Here is a 23,587-nt window from a genome sequence, read left to right on the forward strand (position 1 = left end):
GATGATCTTTGTGAATAGGGATGTGTAGATACGCATCCTTTAAGTCCACGGTAGTCATATATTGACCCTCCTGGATCAGAGGAAGAATAGTCCGAATAGTCTCCATCTTGAAAGATGGTACTCTGAGGAATTTGTTTAAAATTTTGAGATCCAAGATTGGTCTGAAAGTTCCCTCTTTTTTGGGAACCACAAACAGGTTGGAGTAAAAACCTAGCCCTTGTTCCGCTCTTGGAACTGGGCGAATCACTCCCATGGTATGTAGGTCTTCTACACAGCGTAAGAACGCCTCTCTCTTTGTCTGGTTTGCAGACAATTGAGAAATGTGAAATCTCCCCCTTGGGGGGGGGGGGGGAGTCTTTGAAGTCCAGAAGATATCCTTGAGACACAATTTCTAAAGCCCAGGAATCATGAACATCTCTTGCCCAAGCCTAAGCAAAGAGAGAGAGTCTGCCCCCTACTAGATCTGGTCCCGGATCGGGGGCTACCCCTTCATGCTGTCTTAGAGGCAGCAGCAGGCTTCTTGGCCTGTTTACCTTTGTTCCAAGTCTGGTTAGGTCTCCAGACTGACTTGGATTGGACAAAATTCCCCTCTTGCTTTGCTGCAGGGAAAGCTGAAGCGGGACCACCCTTGAAGTTCCGAAAGGAACGAAAATTATTTTGTTTGGTCCTCATCTGATTTCTTTTATCCTGAGGGAGGGCATGGCCTTTCCCTCCAGTGATGTCTGAAATAATTTCTTTCAGTGCAGGCCCGAATAGGGTCTTTCCTTTGAAAGGGATGTTCAACAATTTAGATTTTGATGACACATCAGCAGACCAGGACTTAAGCCATAACGCCCTGCGTGCTAAAATGGCAAAACCTCAATTCTTTGCCGCTAAGTTAGCCATTTGGAAAGCGGCATCTGTAATGAAAGAATTAGCCAACTTAAGGGCCTTAATTCTATCCATAATATCCTGTAATGGAGTCTCCACCTGGAGAGCCTCTTCTAGAGCCTCAAACCAGAAAGCAGCTGCAGTAGTTACAGGAACAATACATGCAATAGGTTGGAGAAGAAAACCTTGATGAACAAAAATTTTCTTTAGGATACCCTCTAATTTTTTTATCCATAGGATCTTTGAAAGCACAACTGTCTTCGATAGGTATAGTTGTACGCTTAGCAATAGTAGAAATAGCTCCCTCCACCTTAGGAACAGTCTGCCACGAGTCCTGTATGGTGTCAGATATGGGAAACATTTTCTTAAAAACAGGAGGGGGAGCGAACCGAATACCTGGTCTATCCTACTCCTTAGTAACAATAGTCACAATCCTCTTAGGGACTGGAAAAACATCAGTGTAAACAGGAACCTCTAAGTATCTGTCCATTTTACACAATTTCTCTGGGACCACTATAGGGTCACAATCATCCAGAGTAGCTAATACCTCCTTGAGCAATAAGCGGAGGTGTTCAAGCTTAAATTTAAAGGCCGTCATATCAGAATCTGTCTGAGGGAGCGTCTTTCCTGAATCAGAAATCTCTCCCTCAGATAACAAATCCCTTACCCCTACTTCAGAACATTGTGAGGGTATATCGGATACGGCTACTAAAGCGTCAGACGGCTCAGCATTTGTTCTTAACCCAGAGCTAACACGCTTTCCTTGTAAACCAGGCAGTTTAGAGAAAACCTCTGTGAGGGTTTTATTCATAACTGTGGCCATGTCTTGTAAAGTAAATGAATTAGACGCACTAGAGGTACTTGGCGTCACTTGTGCGGGCGTTACTGGTTGTGACACTTGGGGAGAGCTAGATGCTAAACCCTCATTTCCTTCTAACTGAGAATCATCTATTGCAATATTTTTAATTGCTAAAATATGCTCTTTATAATTTATAGACATATCAGTGCAAGTGGGACACATTCTAAGAGGGGGTTCCACAATGGCTTCTAAACACATAGAACAAGGATTCTCCTTGGTGTCAGACATGTTAAACAGGATAGTAATGTAACAAGCAAGCTTGGAAAACACTTTAATCAAAGTAAATAACACTTTAAACAAAAACAGTAGTGTGCCTTTAAGAGAAAAAAAGCTGCACAAAATCTGCAAAACAGTGTAAAAAAGCAGTAAACACAACTACATTTTTACAGTAGCATCATAAAGCCTTAGAAACTTTGCACAACTATGCAAATAAACAATTAACCCCTTAATGTAAAAACCGGATTGAAAAAACTTCAAAACCGGTAAAATAACGTTCAGAACCTTGCCACAGCTCTGCTGTGGCTCCTACCTGCCCTTTAGGAACGATTTGTGGGGGGAAAAAACTCTTTACAGCCCTCAAATACAGCAGGAATCTCTGGAGAAGTAGCTGGATGCTTCTGAGGTAAATAAACTGTGCAACTGAAAATAGGCCCCTCCCACCTCACTCAAAGTTATGGGGCCTAAAAAACACCACAGATTGTTTCTTAAACTAGCCATGTGGGTTAATAACCCTTAAACAAGCCACAAAAACCCCTTAAAGACCCTCAAAAAACGTTTTATTTGTAATTAAACCAAAACGTTTTTTCCTATTAGTGTCACCAATAACTATGAGCCCTTTATACAAGCTTGTATTCCTCTTTTACTGAATACAGCTTACCTTTCCCTCATGGGGATAATGCCAGCCTTTTCTAGAAATAACACAGTCTGTCTAGAAAAAAATAGACTGAACATACCTTAATGCAGTTTAGCCTGCAAACTGTTCCCCCAACTGAAGTTTTCCTGTACTCTTCAGCCCTTGTGAGAACAGCAGTGGATCTTAGTTACAAAATGCTCAGATCATCATCCTCCTTGCAGAAATCTTCATCCCTTTTCTGCCAGAGAGTAAATAGTACACACCGGTACCATTTAAAATAAACTTTTGCTTGAGAAAATAAAAACTAACATTTTTGTTACCACACTCACTTTGCCCTTCCTAGCAGTTAAGCAGGCAGAAAGAATGACTGGAGGGGTGGAGCTATATAGACAGCTCTGCTGTGGGTGCTCTCTCTGCCACTTCCTGTAGGGAAGGAGAATATCCCACAAGTATGGATGAATCCGTGGACTCGATACATCTTACAAGAGAAAGTAAATCACTCTATTTTGTAAAAGCGATATAGATTCCTACCAGGAGGGGCAAAGTTTCCCAAACCTTAAAATGCCTATAAATACACCCCTCACCACACCCACAAATCAGTTTAACGAATAGCCAAGAAGTGGGGTGATAAGAAAAAAGTGCGAAAGCATATAAAATAAGGAATTGGAATAATTGTGCTTTATACAAAAAAATCATAACCACCACAAAAAGGGTGGGCCTCATGGACTCTTGCTAATATGAAAGAAATGAATTTATCAGGTAAGTTCTTACATAAATTATGTTTTCTTTCATGTAATTAGCAAGAGTCCATGAGCTAGTGACGTATGGGATAATGACTACCCAAGATGTGGATCTTTCCACGCAAGAGTCACTAGAGAGGGAGGGATAAAATAAAGACAGCCAATTCCTGCTGAAAATAATCCACACCCAAAATAAAGTTTAATGAAAACATAAGCAGAAGATTCAAACTGAAACCGCTGCCTGAAGTACTTTTCTGCCAAAAACTGCTTCAGAAGAAGAAAACACATCAAAATGGTAGAATTTAGTAAAAGTATGCAAAGAGGACCAAGTTGCGGCTTTGCAAATCTGATCAACCGAAGCTTCATTCCTAAATGCCCAGGAAGTAGAAACTGACCTAGTAGAATGAGCTGTAATCCTTTGAGGCGGAGTTTTACCCAACTCGACATAGGCATGATGAATTAAAGATTTCAACCAAGATGCCAAAGAAATGACAGAAGCTTTCTGGCTTTTTCTAGAACCAGAAAAGAAGAAAAATAGACTAGAAGTCTTTCGGAAAGACTTAGTAGCTTCAACATAATATTACAAAGCTCTAACAACATCCAAAAAATGCAATGATTTCTCCTTAGAATTCTTAGGATTAGGACATTATGAAGGAACAACAATTTCTCTACTAATGTTGTTAGAATACACAACCTTAGGAAAAATTTCAAAAGAAGTTCGCAACACCGCCTTATCCTGATGAAAAATTAGAAAAGGAGACTCACAAGAAAGAGCAGATAACTCAGAGACTCTTCTGGCAGAAGAGATGGCCAAAAGAAACAAAACTTTCCAAGAAAGAAGTTTAGTGTCCAAATGAATGCATGGGTTCAAAAGGAGGAGCTAGAAGAGCCCCCAGAACCAAATTCAAACTCCAAGGAGGAGAAATTGACTGAATGACAGGTTTTATACGAACCAAGTCTTGTACAAAACAATGAATATCAGGAAGATTAGCAATCTTTCTGTGAAAAAGAACAGAAAGGGCAGAGATTTGTCCTGTCAAGGAACTTGCGGACAAACCTTTATCTAAACCATCCTGAAGAAACTGTAAAAAAAATTCTTGGAATTCTAAAAGAATGCCAGGAAAAATGATGAGAAGACACTAAGAAATATAAGTCTTCCAGACTCTATAATATATCTCTTTAGATACAGATTTACGAGCCTGTAACATAGTATTAATCACAGAGTCAGAGAAACCTCTGACCAAGAATCAAGCGTTCAATCTCCATACCCTTAAAATTTAAAGATTTGAGATCCTGATGGAAAAAAGGACCTTGCGACAGAAGGTCTGGTCTTAACGGAAGAGCCCACGGTTGGCAAGAGGCCATCCGAAAAAGAATCCGTCCATGCTGGAGCTACCAGCAGAACAAACGAGCATTCCTTCAGAATCTTGGAGATTACTCTTGGAAGAAGAACTAGAGGCGGAGAGATATAGGCAGGATGAAACATCCAAGGAAGTGATAAAGCATTCACTGCCTCCGCCTGAGGATCCCGGGGTCTGAACAGATACCTGGGAAGTTTCTTGTTTAGATGAGAAACCATCAGATCTATTTCTGGAAGTTCCCACATTTGAACAATCTGAAGAAATACCTCTGGGTGAAGAGACCATTCGCCCGGATAAAACGTTTGACGACTGAGATAATCCGCTTCCTAATTGTCTATACCTGGGAAATGAACCGCAGAGATTAGACAGGAGCTGGATTCCGCCCAAACCAGAATTCGAGATACTTCTTTCATAGCCAGAGGACTGTGAGTCCCTCCTTGATGATTGATGCATGCCACAGTTCTGACATTGTCTGTCTGAAAACAAATGAACGACTCTCTCTTCAGAAGAGGCCAAGACTGAAGAGCTCTGAAAATTGCACGGAGTTCCAAAATATTGATCAGTAATCTCACCTCCTGAGATTCCCAAACCCCTTGTGCCGTCAGAGACCCCCACACAGCTCCCCAACCTGTAAGACTTGCATCTGTTGAAATTACAGTCCAGGTCGGAAGAACAAAAGAAGCCCCTGAACTAAACGATGGTGATCTGTCCACCACGTCAGAGAGTGTCGTACAATCGGTTTTAAAGATATTAATTGAGATATCTTTGTGTAATCCCTGCACCATTGGTTCAGCATACAGAGCTGAAGAGGTCGCATGTGAAAATGAGCAAAGGAGATCGCGTCCGATGCAGCAGTCATAAGACCTAAAATTTCCATGCATAAGGCTACCAAAGGGAATGATTGTGACTGAAGGTTTTGACAAGCTGATATCAATGTTAGACTTCTCTTGTCTGACAAAGACAGAGTCATAGACACTGAATCTACCTGGAAACCTAAAAAGGTTACCCTTGTCTGAGGAATCAATGAACTTTTTGGTAAATTGATCCTCCAACCATGATCTTGAAGAAACAACACAAGTCGATTCGTATGAGATTCTGTTAAATGTGAAGACTGAGCAAGTACCAAGATATCGTCCAAGATATCGTCCAAATAAGGAAATACCAATACCCTGTTCTCTGAATACAGACAGAAGGGCACCGAGAACCTTTGAAAAAATTCTTGGAGCTGATGCTAAGCCAAACGGTAGAGCCACAAAACTGGTAATGCTTGTCTAAAAAAGAGAATCTCAGAAACTAAAAGTGATCTGGATGAATCGGAATATGCAGATATACATCCTGTAAATCTATTGTAGACATATAATGCCCTTGCTGAACAAAAGGCAGGATAGTCCTTACAGCTACCATCTTAAATGTTGGTATCCTTACATAACGATTCAATATTGATAGATCCGGAACTGGTCTGAAGGAATTGACCTTCTTTGGTACAATGAAGAGATAGAATAAAACCCCAGCCCCTGTTCCAGAACTGGAACTGGCATAATTACTCCAGCCAACTCTAGATCTGAAACACATTTCAGAAATGCTTGAGCCTTTGCTGGGTTTACTGGGACACGGGAAAGAAAAAAATCTCTTTGCAGGAGGCCTTAACTTGAAGCCAATTCTGTACCCTTCTGAAACAATGTTCTGAAACCAGAGATTGTGAAAGGAATTGATCCAAATTTCTTTGAAAAGAACGTAAACTGCCCCATACCAGCTGAGCTGGAATGAGGGCCGCACCTTCATGGGGACTTAGGAGCTGGCTTTGGGTTTCTATAAGGCTTGGATATATTCCAAAGTGAAGAAGGTTTCCAAACTGATACCACTCCTGAGGATGAAGGATCAGGCTTTTGTTCCTTGTTGTGATGAAAGGAACGAAAACAATTATTAGACCTAAATTTACCTCAGATATTTTATCCTGTGGTAAAAAAGTTCCCTTCCTTCCAGTAACAGTTGAGATAAAAGAATCCAACTGAGAACCGAATAATTTATTACCCTGGAAAGAAAGGGATAGCAAAGTTGACTTAGAAGACATATCAGCATTCCAAGTTTTAAGCCATAAAGCTCTTCTAGCTAAAATAGTTAGAGACATATACCTGACATCAATTCTAATGATATCAAAGATGGCATCACAAATAAAATAAATTAGCATGTTATAGAATAATAATGCTATGAGAATTATGATCTGTTACTTGTTGCGCTAAAGCTTCTAACCAAAAAGTTGAAGCTGCAGCAACATCCGCTAAAATATAGCAGGAGTAGAGACAGCCCCATTAACCTTAGGGATTTTGTCCCAAACTCTAATCTGTCAGATGGCACAGGATATAATTGCTTAAAACGTTTTAAAAGGAGTAAATGAATTACCCAAATTATTCCATTCCCTGGAAATTACTTCAGAAATAGCATCAGGGACAGGAAACACTTCTGGAATAACTACAGGAGATTTAAAAACCTTATTTAAATGTTTAGTTTTAGTATCAAGAGGACCAGAATCCTCTATTTCTAATGCAATTAATACTTCTTTAAATAAAGAACGAATAAATTCCATCTTGAACAAATACAAAGATTTATCAGCATCAACCTCTGAGACAGAAACCTCTGAACCAGAAGAACCATTATCAGTATCAGAATGATGATGTTCATTTAAAAATTCATCTGAAAAAAGAGAAGTTTTAAAAGACTTTTATGTATACTAGAAGGAGAAATAACAGACATAGCCTTCTTAATGGATTTAGAAATAAAATCTCTTATGTTATCAGGAACACTCTGAGTATTAGATGTTGACGGAACAGCAACAGGTAATGTAACAGTACTAAAGGAAATTTTATCTGCATTAAAAAGTTTGTCATAACATTTAATACAAACAACAGCTGAAGGAACAGATACCAAAAGTGATACACTTAGCTTTGGTAGCTCCAGCACCGGGCAGCGATTTTCCTGAAGTATCTTCTGACTCAGTTGCAACATGGAACATCTTGCGATATGTAATAGAAAAAACAACATATAAAGCAAAATTGATCAAATTCCTTAAATGACAGTTTCAGGAATGGGAAAAAAATGCCAGTGAACAAGCTTCTAGCAACCAGAAGCAATAAATAATGAGACTTAAATAATGTGGAGACAAAAGTGACGCCCATATTTTTTTAGCGCCAAATAAGACGCCCACATTATTTGGCGCCTAAATGCTTTTGGCGCCAAAAATGACGCCACATCCGGAACGCCGTAGCTTTTGACGCAAAAGAACGTCAAAAAAATGACGCAACTTCCGGCGACACGTATGACGCCGGAAACAGAAAAAAAATTTGCGCCAAAAAAGTCCACGCCAAGAATGACGCAATAAAATGAAGCATTTTCAGCCCCCGCGAGCCTAACAGCCCACAGGGAAAAAGTCAAATTTTTTAAGGTAAGAAAAAATGATTGATTCAAATGCATTATCCCAAATATGAAACTGACTGTCTGAAAATAAGGAATGTTGAACATCCTGAGTCAAGGCAAATAAATGTTTGAATACATATATTTAGAACTTTATAAAAAAGTGCCCAACCATAGCTTAGAGTGTCACAGAAAATAAGACTTACTTACCCCAGGACACTCATCTACATGTTTGTAGAAAGCCAAACCAGTACTGAAACGAAAATCAGCAGAGGTAATGGTATATATATATATATATATATATATATATATATATATATATATATATATATATATATATATATATATATATATATATATATATATATATATATATATAAATATAAAAGAGTATATCGTCGATCTGAAAAGGGAGGTAAGAGATGAATCTCTACGACCGATAACAGAGAACCTATGAAATAGACCCCGTAGAAGGAGATCATTGCATTCAAATAGGCAATACTCTCCTCACATCCCTCTGACATTCACTGCACGCTGAGAGGAAAACCGGGCTCCAACCTGCTGCGGAGCGCATATCAACGTAGAATCTAGCACAAACTTACTTCACCACCTCCATAGGAGGCAAAGTTTGTAAAACTGATTTGTGGGTGTGGTGAGGGGTGTATTTATAGGCATTTTAAGGTTTGGGAAACTTTGCCCCTCCTGGTAGGAATGTATATCCCATACGTCACTAGCTCATGGACTCTTGCTAATTACATGAAAGAAACTTATTTTTCTACATGTTTAGCTGCTTCTCAATGTTTAAATACATAGCCAAAGTTGCACTTCTGATATACCTCTATTCTGTTTATGAGAATATGATCAGTGACTGGAGTTTACACAGGTATGGGTAGCTCTGGCACACCAACTATACCCTCAAATGGAGTGGCACGGGATCACAACGATCACAACTTCGACTATGTATTTAAGTTCTTTGCAGGGGTAAAACACACAGTAAAAATTAAATGCTTTAAAAAATGCAGATTGTTTACACTAGAATGATCATTTATCTTGGCATATTCCAAATAAGTAATACAAAATGATTGTGTTATATAAACTTACTATAAATAATAATATATACTTCTTATAAGACTGTTATGATGGTAAAAAAGTGTTAATACAAATATAGCATAAACTGTATTATCTCATCAGAGAAGTATGTCTATTGTATAAATGATAGCGGCAGATAAGCGCCAGCCCAGGGACCACACCCTCATTCTTTCCTACAGAACTGGAAAGAATGACCCACTGCTTCTTTCCAAAAAAAATCTCTTAATATATGCTACAGTGAGTAAAAAAAGAACAAGCATAAAAAAGACACCCACATTTAATAGAGTGATACAAAACAGATAACTAAAGTACAGTAAACTCAAAATTAAAAATTCATGATTGAGATAGAGCATGCCATTTTAAACAACTTCCCCATTTACCTCTGTAATATGATTTTATAACATTACTGTAAATATAGTTGCAAACATTGCTGCAAGATGGCTAAGAATACGTGCACGCTCCTGAGCTCAACCAGGATGAATCTTTAACAAAGGATGCCATGAGAATTAAAATAAGCAAAGTGGAAAATTGTTTAAAAACATAATTTATGTAAGAACTTACCTGATAAATTAATTTCTTTCCTATTGGCAAGAGTCCATGAGCTAGTGACGTATGGGATATACAATCCTACCAGGAGAGGCAAAGTTTCCCAAACCTCAAAATGCCTATAAAAACACCCCTCACCACACCCACAATTCAGTTTAACGAATAGCCAAGTAGTGGGCTTATAAAGAAAGGAGTAAAAAGCATCAAAGAAATTTGGAATAATTGTGCTTTATACAAAACAAATCATAACCACCATAAAAAGGGTGGGCCTCATGGACTCTTGCCAATATGAAATTAATCAATTTATCAGGTAAGTTCTTACATAAATTATGTTTTCTTTCATGTAATTGGCAAGAGTCCATGAGCTAGTGACGTATGGGATAGCAATACCCAAGAAGTGGAACTCCACGCATGAGTCACTAGAGAGGGAGGGACAAAATAAAAACAGCCATTTCGCTGAAAAAAAATAATCCACAACCCAAATATAAGTTTATTCTCATAAATAAAAAGAAAAACTTAAATCATAAGCAGAAGAATCAAACTGAAACAGCTGCCTGAAGAACTTTTCTACCAAAAACTGCTTCCGAAGAAGCCAATACATCAAAATGTTAGAATTTAGTAAATGTATGCAAAGAAGACAAAATTGCTGCTTTGCAAATCTGATCAATTGAAGCTTCATTCTTAAAAGCCCAAGAAGTGGAAACTGATCTAGTAGAATGAGCTGTAATTCTCTGAGGTGGGGCTTTACCCGACTCTAAATAAGCTTTATGAATCAAAAGCTTTAACCACGATGCCAAAGAACCGGCAGAAGCCTTCTGACCTTTCCTAGAAAGAACCAGAAAAGATAACAAATAGACTAGAAGTCTTCCTGAAATCTTTAGTAGCTTCAACATAATATTTCAGAGCTCTCACCACATCCAAAGAACGTAAAGATCTCTCCAAAGAATTCTTAGGATTAGGACACAAAGAAGGGACAACAATTTCTCTATTAATGTTGTTAGAATTCACAACCTTAGGTAAGAATTTAAATGAAGTCCGCAAAACTGCCTTATGATGAAAAATCAGAAAAGGAGATTCACAAGAGAGAGCAGATAATAAAGAAACTCTTCTAGCAGAATAGATAGCCAAAAGGAACAACACTTCCCAAGAAAGTAGTTTAATGTCCAAAGAATGCATAGGCTCAAAATGGGGGAGCCTGTAAAGCCTTCAAAACCAAATTAACACTCCAAGGAGGAGAGATTGATTTAATGACAGGCTTGATACGAACCAAAGCCTGTACTAAACAGTGAATATCAGGAAGTTTAGCAATTTTTCTGTGGAATTAAACAGAAAGAGCAGAGATTTGTCCTTTCAAGGAACTTGCAGACAAACCTTTATCAAAACCATCCTGAAGAAACTGTAAAATTCTAGGAATTCTAAAAGAATGCCAAGAGAATTTATGAGAAGAACACCATGAAATGTAAGTCTTCCAAACTCGATAATAAATATTTCTAGAAACAGATTTACGAGCCTGTAACATAGTATTAATCCCTGAATCAGAGAAACCTCTATGACTAAGCACTAGGCGTTCAATTTCCATACCTTCAAATTTAATGATTTGAGATCCTGATGGAAAAATTGACCTTGAGACAGAAGGTCCGGTCTTAATGGAAGTGGCCAAGGTCGGCAACTGGACATCCGAACAAGATCCGCATACCAAAACCTGTGAGGTCATGCTGGAGCCACCAGCAACACAAACGATTGTTCCATGATGATTTTGGAGATCACTCTTGGAAGAAGAACTAGAGGCGGGAAAATATAAGCAGGTTGATAACATCAAGGAAGTGTCAACCCACCTCCATAGGAGGCAAAGTTTGTAAAACTGAATTGTGGGTGTGGTGAGGGGTGTATTTATAGGCATTTTGAGGTTTGGGAAACTTTGCCCCTCCTGGTAGGATTGTATATCCCATACGTCACTAGCTTATGGACTCTTGCCAATTACATGAAAGAAATGCCATGCTCTAATCTTGTTAAGTTTAAATTTGACTTTACTGCCCCTTTAAAACACAATAATCTCCAAAAAAAAACACATTCTACATAATCACACAAAATACCTGCACCCCCTTCCACTCCAGTTTTCTTGCAAAATCTACTCTCTACCAAACACACAGTGGATTTAAATACTTTTAATGTGGGTCCAGAATATGCTGTCATTGTTTTAAAGACCCAAGAGCGTATGAGACTTGTTAATTGATACTAGTTGTTCTTCACTGACATAAATATTACACAGAAAGAAAAAAATACAACAGAAAGTAATTTCTAAGCCAATTTTATACATAGATCTTGATTACCTAACATTATTCACCAACTCTTAAAAAACAGAATTTATGTTTACCTGATAAATTACTTTCTCCAACGGTGTGTCCGGTCCACGGCGTCATCCTTACTTGTGGGATATTCTCTTCCCCAACAGGAAATGGCAAAGAGCCCAGCAAAGCTGGTCACATGATCCCTCCTAGGCTCCGCCTTCCCCAGTCATTCGACCGACGTAAAGGAGGAATATTTGCATAGGAGAAACCATATGATACCGTGGTGACTGTAGTTAAAGAAAATAAATTATCAGACCTGATTAAAAAACCAGGGCGGGCCGTGGACCGGACACACCGTTGGAGAAAGTAATTTATTAGGTAAACATAAATTCTGTTTTCTCCAACATAGGTGTGTCCGGTCCACGGCGTCATCCTTACTTGTGGGAACCAATACCAAAGCTTTAGGACACGGATGAAGGGAGGGAGCAAATCAGGTCACCTAGATGGAAGGCACCACGGCTTGCAAAACCTTTCTCCCAAAAATAGCCTCAGAAGAAGCAAAAGTATCAAACTTGTAAAATTTAGTAAAAGTGTGCAGTGAAGACCAAGTCGCTGCCTTACATATCTGATCAACAGAAGCCTCGTTCTTGAAAGCCCATGTGGAAGCCACAGTCCTAGTGGAATGAGCTGTGATTCTTTCAGGAGGCTGCCGTCCGGCAGTCTCATAAGCCAATCTGATGATGCTTTTAATCCAAAAAGAGAGAGAGGTAGAAGTTGCTTTTTGACCTCTCCTTTTACCAGAATAAACAACAAACAAGGAAGATGTTTGTCTAAAATCCTTTGTAGCATCTAAATAGAATTTTAGAGCACGAACAACATCCAAATTGTGCAACAAACGTTCCTTCTTTGAAACTGGATTCGGACACAAAGAAGGCACGACTATCTCCTGGTTAATGTTTTTGTTAGAAACAACTTTCGGAAGAAAACCAGGTTTAGTACGTAAAACCACCTTATCTGCATGGAACACCAGATAAGGAGGAGAACACTGCAGAGCAGATAATTCTGAAACTCTTCTAGCAGAAGAAATTGCAACCAAAAACAAAACTTTCCAAGATAATAACTTAATATCAACGGAATGTAAGGGTTCAAACGGAACCCCCTGAAGAACTGAAAGAACTAAATTGAGACTCCAAGGAGGAGTCAAAGGTTTGTAAACAGGCTTGATTCTAACCAGAGCCTGAACAAAGGCTTGAACATCTGGCACAGCTGCCAGCTTTTTGTGAAGTAACACAGACAAGGCAGAAATCTGTCCCTTCAAGGAACTAGCAGATAATCCTTTCTCCAAACCTTCTTGAAGAAAGGATAGAATCTTAGGAATTTTTACCTTGTCCCAAGGGAAACCTTTAGATTCACACCAACAGATATATTTTTTCCATATTTTGTGGTAAATTTTTCTAGTTACAGGCTTTCTGGCCTGAACAAGAGTATCAATGACAGAATCTGAGAACCCTCGCTTTGATAAGATCAAGCGTTCAATCTCCAAGCAGTCAGTTGGAGTGAGACCAGATTCGGATGTTCGAACGGACCTTGAACAAGAAGGTCTCGTCTCAAAGGTAGCTTCCATGGTGGAGCCGATGACATATTCACCAGGTCTGCATACCAAGTCCTGCGTGGCCACGCAGGAGCTATCAAGATCACCGATGCTCTCTCCTGATTGATCCTGGCTACCAGCCTGGGGATGAGAGGAAACGGCGGGAATACATAAGCTAGTTTGAAGGTCCAAGGTGCTACTAGTGCATCTACTAGAGTCGCCTTGGGATCCCTGGATCTGGACCCGTAGCAAGGAACCTTGAAGTTCTGACGAGAGGCCATCAGATCCATGTCTGGAATGCCCCACAATTGAGTAATTTGGGCAAAGATTTCCGGATGGAGTTCCCACTCCCCCGGATGAAATGTCTGACGACTCAGAAAATCCGCTTCCCAATTTTCCACTCCTGGGATGTGGATTGCAGACAAGTGGCAGGAGTGAGTCTCCGCCCATTGAATGATTTTGGTCACTTCTTCCATCGCCAGGGAACTCCTTGTTCCCCCCTGATGGTTGATGTACGCAACAGTCGTCATGTTGTCTGATTGAAACCGTATGAACTTGGCCTTTGCTAGCTGAGGCCAAGCCTTGAGAGCATTGAGTATCGCTCTCAGTTCCAGAATATTTATCGGTAGAAGAGATTCTTCCCGAGACCAAAGACCCTGAGCTTTCAGGGGTCCCCAGACCGCGCCCCAGCCCACCAGACTGGCGTCGGTCGTGACAATGACCCACTCTGGTCTGCGGAAGCTCATCCCCTGTGACAGGTTGTCCAGGGACAGCCACCAACGGAGTGAATCTCTGGTCCTCTGAGTTACTTGTATCTTCGGAGACAAGTCTGTATAGTCCCCATTCCACTGACTGAGCATGCACAGTTGTAATGGTCTTAGATGAATGCGCGCAAAAGGAACTATGTCCATTGCCGCTACCATCAAACCTATTACTTCCATGCACTGCGCTATGGAAGGAAGAGGAACAGAATGAAGTATTTGACAAGAGTTTAGAAGTTTTGATTTTCTGGCCTCTGTCAGAAAAATCCTCATTTCTAAGGAGTCTATTATTGTTCCCAAGAAGGGAACCCTTGTTGACGGAGATAGAGAACTTTTTTCTACGTTCACTTTCCACCCGTGAGATCTGAGAAAGGCCAGGACAATGTCCGTGTGAGCCTTTGCTTGAGGAAGGGACGACGCTTGAATCAGAATGTCGTCCAAGTAAGGTACTACTGCAATGCCCCTTGGTCTTAGCACCGCTAGAAGGGACCCTAGTACCTTTGTGAAAATCCTTGGAGCAGTGGCTAATCCGAACGGAAGTGCCACAAACTGGTAATGCTTGTCCAGGAATGCGAACCTTAGGAACCGATGATGTTCCTTGTGGATAGGAATATGTAGATACGCATCCTTTAAATCCACCGTGGTCATGAATTGACCTTCCTGGATGGAAGGAAGAATTGTTCGAATGGTTTCCATTTTGAACGATGGAACCTTGAGAAACTTGTTTAGGATCTTGAGATCTAAGATTGGTCTGAATGTTCCCTCTTTTTTGGGAACTACGAACAGATTGGAGTAGAACCCCATCCCTTGTTCTCCTAATGGAACAGGATGAATCACTCCCATTTTTAACAGGTCTTCTACACAATGTAAGAATGCCTGTTTTTTTATGTGGTCTGAAGACAATTGAGATCTGTGGAACCTCCCCCTTGGGGGAAGCCCCTTGAATTCCAGAAGATAACCTTGGGAGACTATTTCTAGTGCCCAAGGATCCAGAACATCTCTTGCCCAAGCCTGAGCGAAGAGAGAGAGTCTGCCCCCCACCAGATCCGGTCCCGGATCGGGGGCCAACATCTCATGCTGTCTTGGTAGCAGTGGCAGGTTTCTTGGCCTGCTTTCCTTTGTTCCAGCCTTGCATTGGTCTCCAGGCTGGCTTGGCTTGAGAAGTATTACCCTCTTGCTTAGAGGACGTAGCACTTGGGGCTGGTCCGTTTCTGTGAAAGGGACGAAAATTAGGTTTATTTTTGGCTTTGAAAGACCTATCCTGAGGAAGGGCGTGGCCCTTGCCCCCAGTGATATCAGAGATAATCTCTTTCAAGTCAGGGCCAAACAGCGTTTTCCCCTTGAAAGGAATGTTAAGCAATTTGTTCTTGGAAGACGCATCCGCTGACCAAGATTTTAACCAAAGCGCTCTGCGCGCCACAATAGCAAAACCAGAATTTTTCGCCGCTAACCTAGCCAATTGCAAAGTGGCGTCTAGGGTGAAAGAATTAGCCAATTTGAGAGCACGAATTCTGTCCATAATCTCCTCATAAGAAGAAGAATTATTATTGAGCGCCTTTTCTAGCTCATCGAACCAGAAACACGCGGCTGTAGTGACAGGAACAATGCATGAAATTGGTTGTAGAAGGTAACCTTGCTGAACAAACATCTTTTTAAGCAAACCTTCTAATTTTTTATCCATAGGATCTTTGAAAGCACAACTATCTTCTATGGGTATAGTGGTGCGTTTGTTTAGAGTAGAAACCGCCCCCTCGACCTTGGGGACTGTCTGCCATAAGTCCTTTCTGGGGTCGACCATAGGAAACAATTTTTTAAATATGGGGGGAGGGACGAAAGGTATACCGGGCCTTTCCCATTCTTTATTTACAATGTCCGCCACCCGCTTGGGTATAGGAAACAGCCGTTAATTGTTGCATAGTAAGTAGTATTGGCACGCTAGATGTACTAGGGGCCTCCTGTGTGGGCAAGACTGGTGTAGACGAAGGAGGGGATGATGCAGTACCATGCTTACTCCCCTCACTTGAGGAATCATCTTGGGCATCATTTTCTCTAAATTTTGTGTCACATAAATCACATCTATTTAAATGAGAAGGAACCTTGGCTTCCCCACATTCAGAACACAGTCTATCTGGTAGTTCAGACATGTTAAACAGGCAAAAACTTGATAACAAAGTACAAAAAACGTTTTAAAATAAACCGTTACTGTCACTTTAAATTTTAAACTGAACACACTTTATTACTGCAATTGCGAAAAAGTATGAAGGAATTGTTCAAAATTCACCAAAATTTCACCACAGTGTCTTAAAGCCTTAAAAGTATTGCACACCAAATTTGGAAGCTTTAACCCTTAAAATAACGGAACCGGAGCCGTTTTTATATTTAACCCCTTTACAGTCCCTGGTATCTGCTTTGCTGAGACCCAACCAAGCCCAAAGGGGAATACGATACCAAATGACGCCTTCAGAAAGTCTTTTCTATGTATCAGAGCTCCTCACACATGCATCTGCATGTCATGCTTCTCAAAAACAAGTGCGCAATACAGGCGCGAAAATGAGACTCTGCCTATGATTAGGGAAAGCCCCTAGAGAATAAGGTGTCCAATTATTATTATTTTACAAAATTCCCAAGATTAAAATAATTCCTCAAGGCTATGGAGTATAAAATATGTTTATATATAAATCGATTTAGCCCAGAAAATGTCTACAGTCTTAAAAAGCCCTTGTGAAGCCCTTTTTTTCTTTCTGTAATAAAAATGGCTTACCGGATCCCATAGGGAAAATGACAGCTTCCAGCATTACATCGTCTTGTTAGAATGTGTCATACCTCAAGCAGCAAAAGTCTGCTCACTGTTCCCCCAACTGAAGTTAATTCCTCTCAACAGTCCTGTGTGGAAACAGCCATCGATTTTAGTAACGGTTGCTAAAATCATTTTCCTCTTACAAACAGAAATCTTCATCTCTTTTCTGTTTCAGAGTAAATAGTACATACCAGCACTATTTTAAAATAACAAACTCTTGATTGAATAATAAAAACTACAGTTAAACACTAAAAAACTCTAAGCCATCTCCGTGGAGATGTTGCCTGTACAACGGCAAAGAGAATGACTGGGGAAGGCGGAGCCTAGGAGGGATCATGTGACCAGCTTTGCTGGGCTCTTTGCCATTTCCTGTTGGGGAAGAGAATATCCCACAAGTAAGGATGACGCCGTGGACCGGACACACCTATGTTGGAGAAAAGAAGTTAAAAATCAAAGTTATTAACCCCTTCATGACCAGACCACTATTCCATTTGTTGACCGTCTGGGACCAATGCTATTTTTGCATTTCTGCGGTGTTTGTGTTTAGCTGTAATTTTCCTCTTACTTATTTACTGTACCCACACATATTATATACCATTTTTCTCACCATTAAATGGACTTTCTAAAGATAACATTATTTTCATCATATCTTATAATTTACTATAAAAAATTAAATAAAATGATTAAAAAAAAGGAAAAAAACACATTTTTGCTAACTTTGACCCCCAAAATCTGTTACACATCTACAACCACCAAAAAAACTCCTATACAGGTATACCCCGCTCATACAGCGGGTTAGGGACCGGAGCACCGATGTAAAGTGAAAAACGCCTTAAAGTGAAACAAGGCAGTTTTAGCTTTCTTTTCACTTGCCAGTGTGTTTAAAAACTTGAAAACATGTTTGAACTAACATAGATTAGGGGTGCAATAGTGCTATGTTTAGTTTAACACTAGCACAGCACAGTATTCAATAAATACTGTACCTGTAAAATAGTGACAATTACTGTAGTACAATTTGCCAGACTATAGCACTGAGACACAGATTGCACTGTATAGTTGTAAACAGAGTGAACTGCGCATAACAAAATGGTGCCAGTCACTTTTCTCGCAATCTCACAAAGATTACAGCACTGTTTCAAAATCCTTAGTGGTTGAACTTCAGCTCAACAAAGCGCTGTATTAGCGAAGCGCTGTAAAGTGAAGCGCTGTAAAGTGAGGTATACTTGTACTAAATAGTTTCTAAATTTTGTCCCGAGTTTAGAAATACCCAATGTTTACATGTTCTTTGCTTTTTTTGTAAGTTATAGGGCAATAAATACAAGTAGCACTTTGCTATTTCCAAACCATTTTTTTTTCAAAATTAGCAATAGTTATATTGGAATACTGATATCTGTCAGGAATCCCTGAATATCCCTTGACATGTATATATATTTTTTTAGTAGACAACCCAAAGTATTGATCTAGGCCCATTTTGGTATATTTCATGCCACCATTTCACCGCCAAATGCGATCAAATAAAAAAAAAACTTTCACTTTTTCACAAACTTTAGGTTTCTCACTGAAATTATTTACAAACAGCTTGTGCAATTATGGCATAAATTATTATTATTATTATTATTATTATTATTATTATTATTATCATTTATTTGTAAAGCGCCGCCAAATTCCATAGCGCTGGGTACAATGATAGGGGTATACAATGACAAAGATTTGTGATAAAATACAAAATATAACAAAACTAAACAAATCTAGTACAGGAGGAAGAGGGCACTGCTCTGGAGAGCTCACAGTTTGTTGTAAATGCTTCTCTGGGATCCCCTTTGTTCAGAAATAGCAGACATATATGGCTTTGGTATTGCTTTATGGTAAATAGAAGGCAGCTAAATGCCGCTGCGCACCACACGTGTATTATGCCCAGCAGTGAAGGGGTTAAATAGGGAGCGTGTATGGTTAATTTTAGCTTTAGTGTAGTAGACACCCCCAAGTATTGCTCTAGGCCCATTTTGGTATATTTCATACCACCATTTCACCGCCAACTGCGATCAAATAAAAAAAATCTTAAAATTTTTCACAATTTTAGGGTTCTCACTGAAATTATTTCTAAACAGCTTGTGCAATTACGGCACAAATGGTTGTAAATGCTTCTCTGGGATCCCCTTTGTACAGAAATAGCAGACATATGGCTTTGGTGTTGCTTTTTGGTAATTAGAAGGCCGCTAAATACCGCTGCGCACCACACATGTATTATGCCCAGCAGAAAAGGGGTTAATTAGGGAGCTTGTAGGGTTAATTTTAGCTTTAGTGTAGTAGACAACCCAAAGTATTGATCTAGGCCCCTTTTGGTACATTTCATGCTACCATTTCACCGCCAAATGCGATCAAATAAAAAAAATGCTCACTTTTTCACAAACTTTAGGTTTCTCACTGAAATTATTTACAAACAGCTTGTGCAATTATGACACAAATGGTAGTAAATGCTTCTCTGGGATCCCCTTTGCTCAGAAATAGCAGACATATATGGCTTTGGCGTTGCTTTTTGGCAATTAGAAGGCCGCTAAATGCTGCTGCACACCACACTTGTATTATGCCCAGCAGTGAAGGGGTTAATTAGGTAGCTTATAGGGAGCTTGCAGGGTTAATTTCAGCTTTAGTGTAGAGATCAGCCTCCCACCTGACACATCCCACCCCCTGATCCCTCCCAAACAGCTCTCTTCCCTCCCCCACCCCGCAATTGTCCCCACCATCTTGGGTACTGGCAGAAAGTCTGCCAGTACTAAAATAAAAGGCTTTTTTTATTTTTTTTATTATGTAGCTCTGATGGACCCCCCCTTAGCCCCCAACCTCCCTGATATCCCCCAAACAGCTCTCTAACCCTCCCCCGCTACCTATTTGCCGCCATCTTGGGTACTGGCAGCTGTCTGCCAGTACCCATTTTGCACCCGTCCAACCAAAAAAGTTTTTTTATTTTTCTTAAAAATAAATTTAATTTTTCTGTAGTGTAGCAGCCCCCCCTCAAAACCCCCCTCCCTCTCCCCCACATCCTACGATCTTTATTTTTCCCCCCTCCCTCTCACTTGATCTTTATTTTTTTCCCTCTCCCTCCTCCCCATTCATTTCAATTGGTGGCAGTGGTTGCTGCGCACACACACACACGCAGGACCCCCCGCACGCTCCCGGCGTGCACATTGCACATACAGGAACCGGATGCTGGGTAGCGATGGGCCATTCACCCACCTCCCTGCTAATGCTCCCACCCTCCAACCATGATCCAATCGGCACCTTTGCTACCGGTGCAGAGAGGGCCACAGAGTGGCTCTCTCTGCATCGGTTTGTAAAAAAATGGTATTGCAAGATGTCTCAATATCAAGGCATCACTGCAATACCATAAAAGCGTCTGGAAGCGATCAGGATCGCTTCCACTGTTTGAAAGACCAGAGAACGTCTTTGGTTGTTAAGGGTCTTTTTTTGTAGGACGTTCCTGGCACATCTTTGGTCGTTAAGGGGTTAAAAAAAAAGTTGACAAATTTACCTTGATGTCTTCTGCTACCTCTCTACATTCTTCTAACGTGCCCTGTTTCACAGTTCTGCGACCCTATTTGACATTAAGGATGCAAAGAGATTAGTAGATTTATTTCAAACAAAGAAAACATAACAATACTACATTTGGCTGTTATATATAACAGCCTTAAAAGGGCATGATCTTTGAGACTCAATATTGCACCACTTCACTACCCTGAATTTCAGCAAGTTGCTATGAACTTTTATCCTACAAACTTTTTATTATTCTTATGAATTTCAGAGACTGATTTCATAAGTTGGTTGGAAAGCTTTTATTGGTTTATATTTTTGAGTCTGTTCATTTTTGAAGTCTGTTCAACATTATATTTCTCAAAAGGGAACATAGGAAACGTTTTTTTCCATAATTGTAACCAATCAGTTGATATTGATATTTTTACCTCAACATTAATGACATATTTATCTGGGTCATAGATAGTATAATATATACATCGTCCATGTTTAAAATAGTATTTATCTGTATCTTTTTTTATCACTTTATTTTAACTATTTAGCAGTCTGTACAGAATTTTATTTGAAGCATATATCTACGGTTAAACAGCTATTCTGGTTGACACATATTTAACCTTGTATATCACATTGTTTCATGTTAGTAAGATTCATTATTTATTGTTTTGCACTAGGGTTCACAATTGTTTGTACGAATATTTCAATTTATTCACTTTTAGTAGCTCACAAGCATACACTTTAGTTTGTATTCTATATGATCCCACACATAGGTATCTTTAGCTGATAGCGCCCTTACTACCCCACTCTTTTTTTCTAGAAACCAGTAGTACATTGCTGCACCTTCAACAAATGATACCAAGAGAATGAAGCACAAAGGTATATTATTAATCCAATTACTTTTGTGGGCACTTCTGGCATTAATGAATTTTTCAACTATTTTTCGCAGTAGGTTTTCTAAAATTAATGACACTTTATTGGAGCTGTCAACGTAGAGAGTGAGGTCTAGAAAGTCTATTCTCTCCTTTGACCAATTTCCTGTAAACTTTAAATTAAAAAAGTGTTCAGGTTAATATACCGGTAAAATTCTTGTATTAGCTCATAAGGACCTTTCTATAATAGGGGATCTATTATGGTCCCTAGGAAAACCACCCTCGTAGATGGAACAAGGGAACTCTTTTTCAGATTCACTTTCCAACCAAGGGAACGTAGAAAAGACAACAATATCTCTGTATGAGAGTTTGCTTGTTGAAAAGATGCCGCCTGAACCAGAATGTCGTCCAGATAGGGCGCCACTGCAATTCCCAGAGACCTGATCATTGCCAAGAGATTCCCCAGAACTTTTGAGATAATTCTGGGAGCTGTAGCAAGGCCAAACGGAAGAACTACAAACTTAAAGTGTTTGTCCAGAAAGACAAATCTCAGAAATTTGTGATGCTCCCTATGAATGGGAACATGAAGGTACGCATCCTTCAGGTCTATGGTCGTCATGAACTGACCCTCTTGGACCAAGGGAAGAATGGAAGTATAGCTTCCATCTTGAAGGACGGAACTCTGAGAAACTTGTTTAGACACTTAAGGTCTAGAATTGGTCGGAAAGTTCCCTCTTTTTTGGGAACCACAAAAAGATTGGAATAGAACCCTAGACTATGTTCCTGTATCGGAACAGGAACTATCGCTTACAGGGAAGAAAGATCCTGTACACATTTCAAGAATGCCTCTCTTTATCTGGTCTGCAGATAACCTTGAGAGATGAAACCTGCCCCTGGGAGGAAAAGTCTTGAATTCCAACTTGTAACCCTGCGATACAATGTCCATGGCCCATGGATCCGGGACATCTTGTACCCATGCCTGGAAAAATTGTAAAAGTCTGCTCCTACGTGATCCGCTCCCGGATCGGGGGCAAAACCTTTATGCTGATTTAGCATCAGCTGAGGGTTTCTTAGATTGCTTCCCCTTGTTCCAGGACTGATTGGGTTTCCAGGAAGTCTTGGACTGTTCCTGCTTGGAAGAGGAAGGGGAAGGCTTACCTCTGAAGCTACGAAAGAAAAAATTACTCTGACATCCTTTTGTCCTATTATTCCTGTCTTGAGGTAGAAAAGACCCTTTACCACCCATAATATCAGAAATAATTTCTGTTAAACCTGGTCCAAACAATGTCTTGCCCTTAAAAGGAAGAGCCAAAAGCTTGACCTTAGTAGAGACATATGCTGACCAAGATTTCAGCCACAAGGCTCTGTGGCCTAGTACGGCAAATCCAGATGACTTGGCACCCAGCAATATAGCATCTGAAATAAAGGAATTAGCCATCTTAAGAGCTTTAATTCTGTCTTGAATCTCATCTAAAGGAGTTTTTACCTGAAGAGAATCAGACAAAGCATCAAACAAGTAAAATGCAGCACGATACAAACTGACGATACAAACTGCCGGTTGCCATAAAAGGCCAAGATGAACGTAAATTCTTTTTGTCCATAAGATCTTTAAAAGAGCAACTATCCTCAATAGGAATAGTTGTCCTCTTGGTTAGAGTAGAAATAGCACCTTCTACTTTATGAACCGTGTGCCAAGGCTCCGAAATGGAGTCAGCGACTGGAAACATTTTCTTAAAAAAAGGAGACAGGGAAAAAGATACCCCCGGCTTCTCCCACTCCTGAGTTTTAATATCCAAAGCCCGGTCTTGGACCGGAAAAACCTCCTAAGAGGTTTTTACCTCAAAGTAATTATTAAGTTTACTAGATTTCTTAGGATGGACAGCGACAGGAGTATCTGAGTCATCCAAGGTAGCCAAAACCTCCTTAAAAGCACGAAGGTGTTCAAGCTTAAATCTGAAAGAACTTCTATCAGGTTTAGACAACAGACTTACACTATCCAAATCTGAGATTTCACCCTCAGAAAGCTCTGA

The 23,587-nt window shown here is 39.9% G+C and overlaps 1 protein-coding gene across 5 annotated transcripts in view; it reads right to left on the reverse strand.

Annotated features, from left to right (window-relative positions):
* UBR1 (ubiquitin protein ligase E3 component n-recognin 1) overlaps positions 1 to 23,587 on the reverse strand; it is a 693,945-nt gene that overhangs the window by 488,347 nt on the left and 182,011 nt on the right. For all 5 annotated transcript variants that reach the window (XM_053697798.1, XM_053697801.1, XM_053697800.1 and 2 more), the window contains exon 7: positions 20,693 to 20,755. In XM_053697798.1, the coding sequence (XP_053553773.1) occupies positions 20,693 to 20,755 (63 nt within the window). The remainder of the gene's footprint in view (positions 1 to 20,692; positions 20,756 to 23,587) is intronic.

Source organism: Bombina bombina, chromosome 1 (assembly GCF_027579735.1).
Source record: "Bombina bombina isolate aBomBom1 chromosome 1, aBomBom1.pri, whole genome shotgun sequence".
In the NCBI taxonomy this organism is placed as follows: domain Eukaryota; kingdom Metazoa; phylum Chordata; class Amphibia; order Anura; family Bombinatoridae; genus Bombina; species Bombina bombina.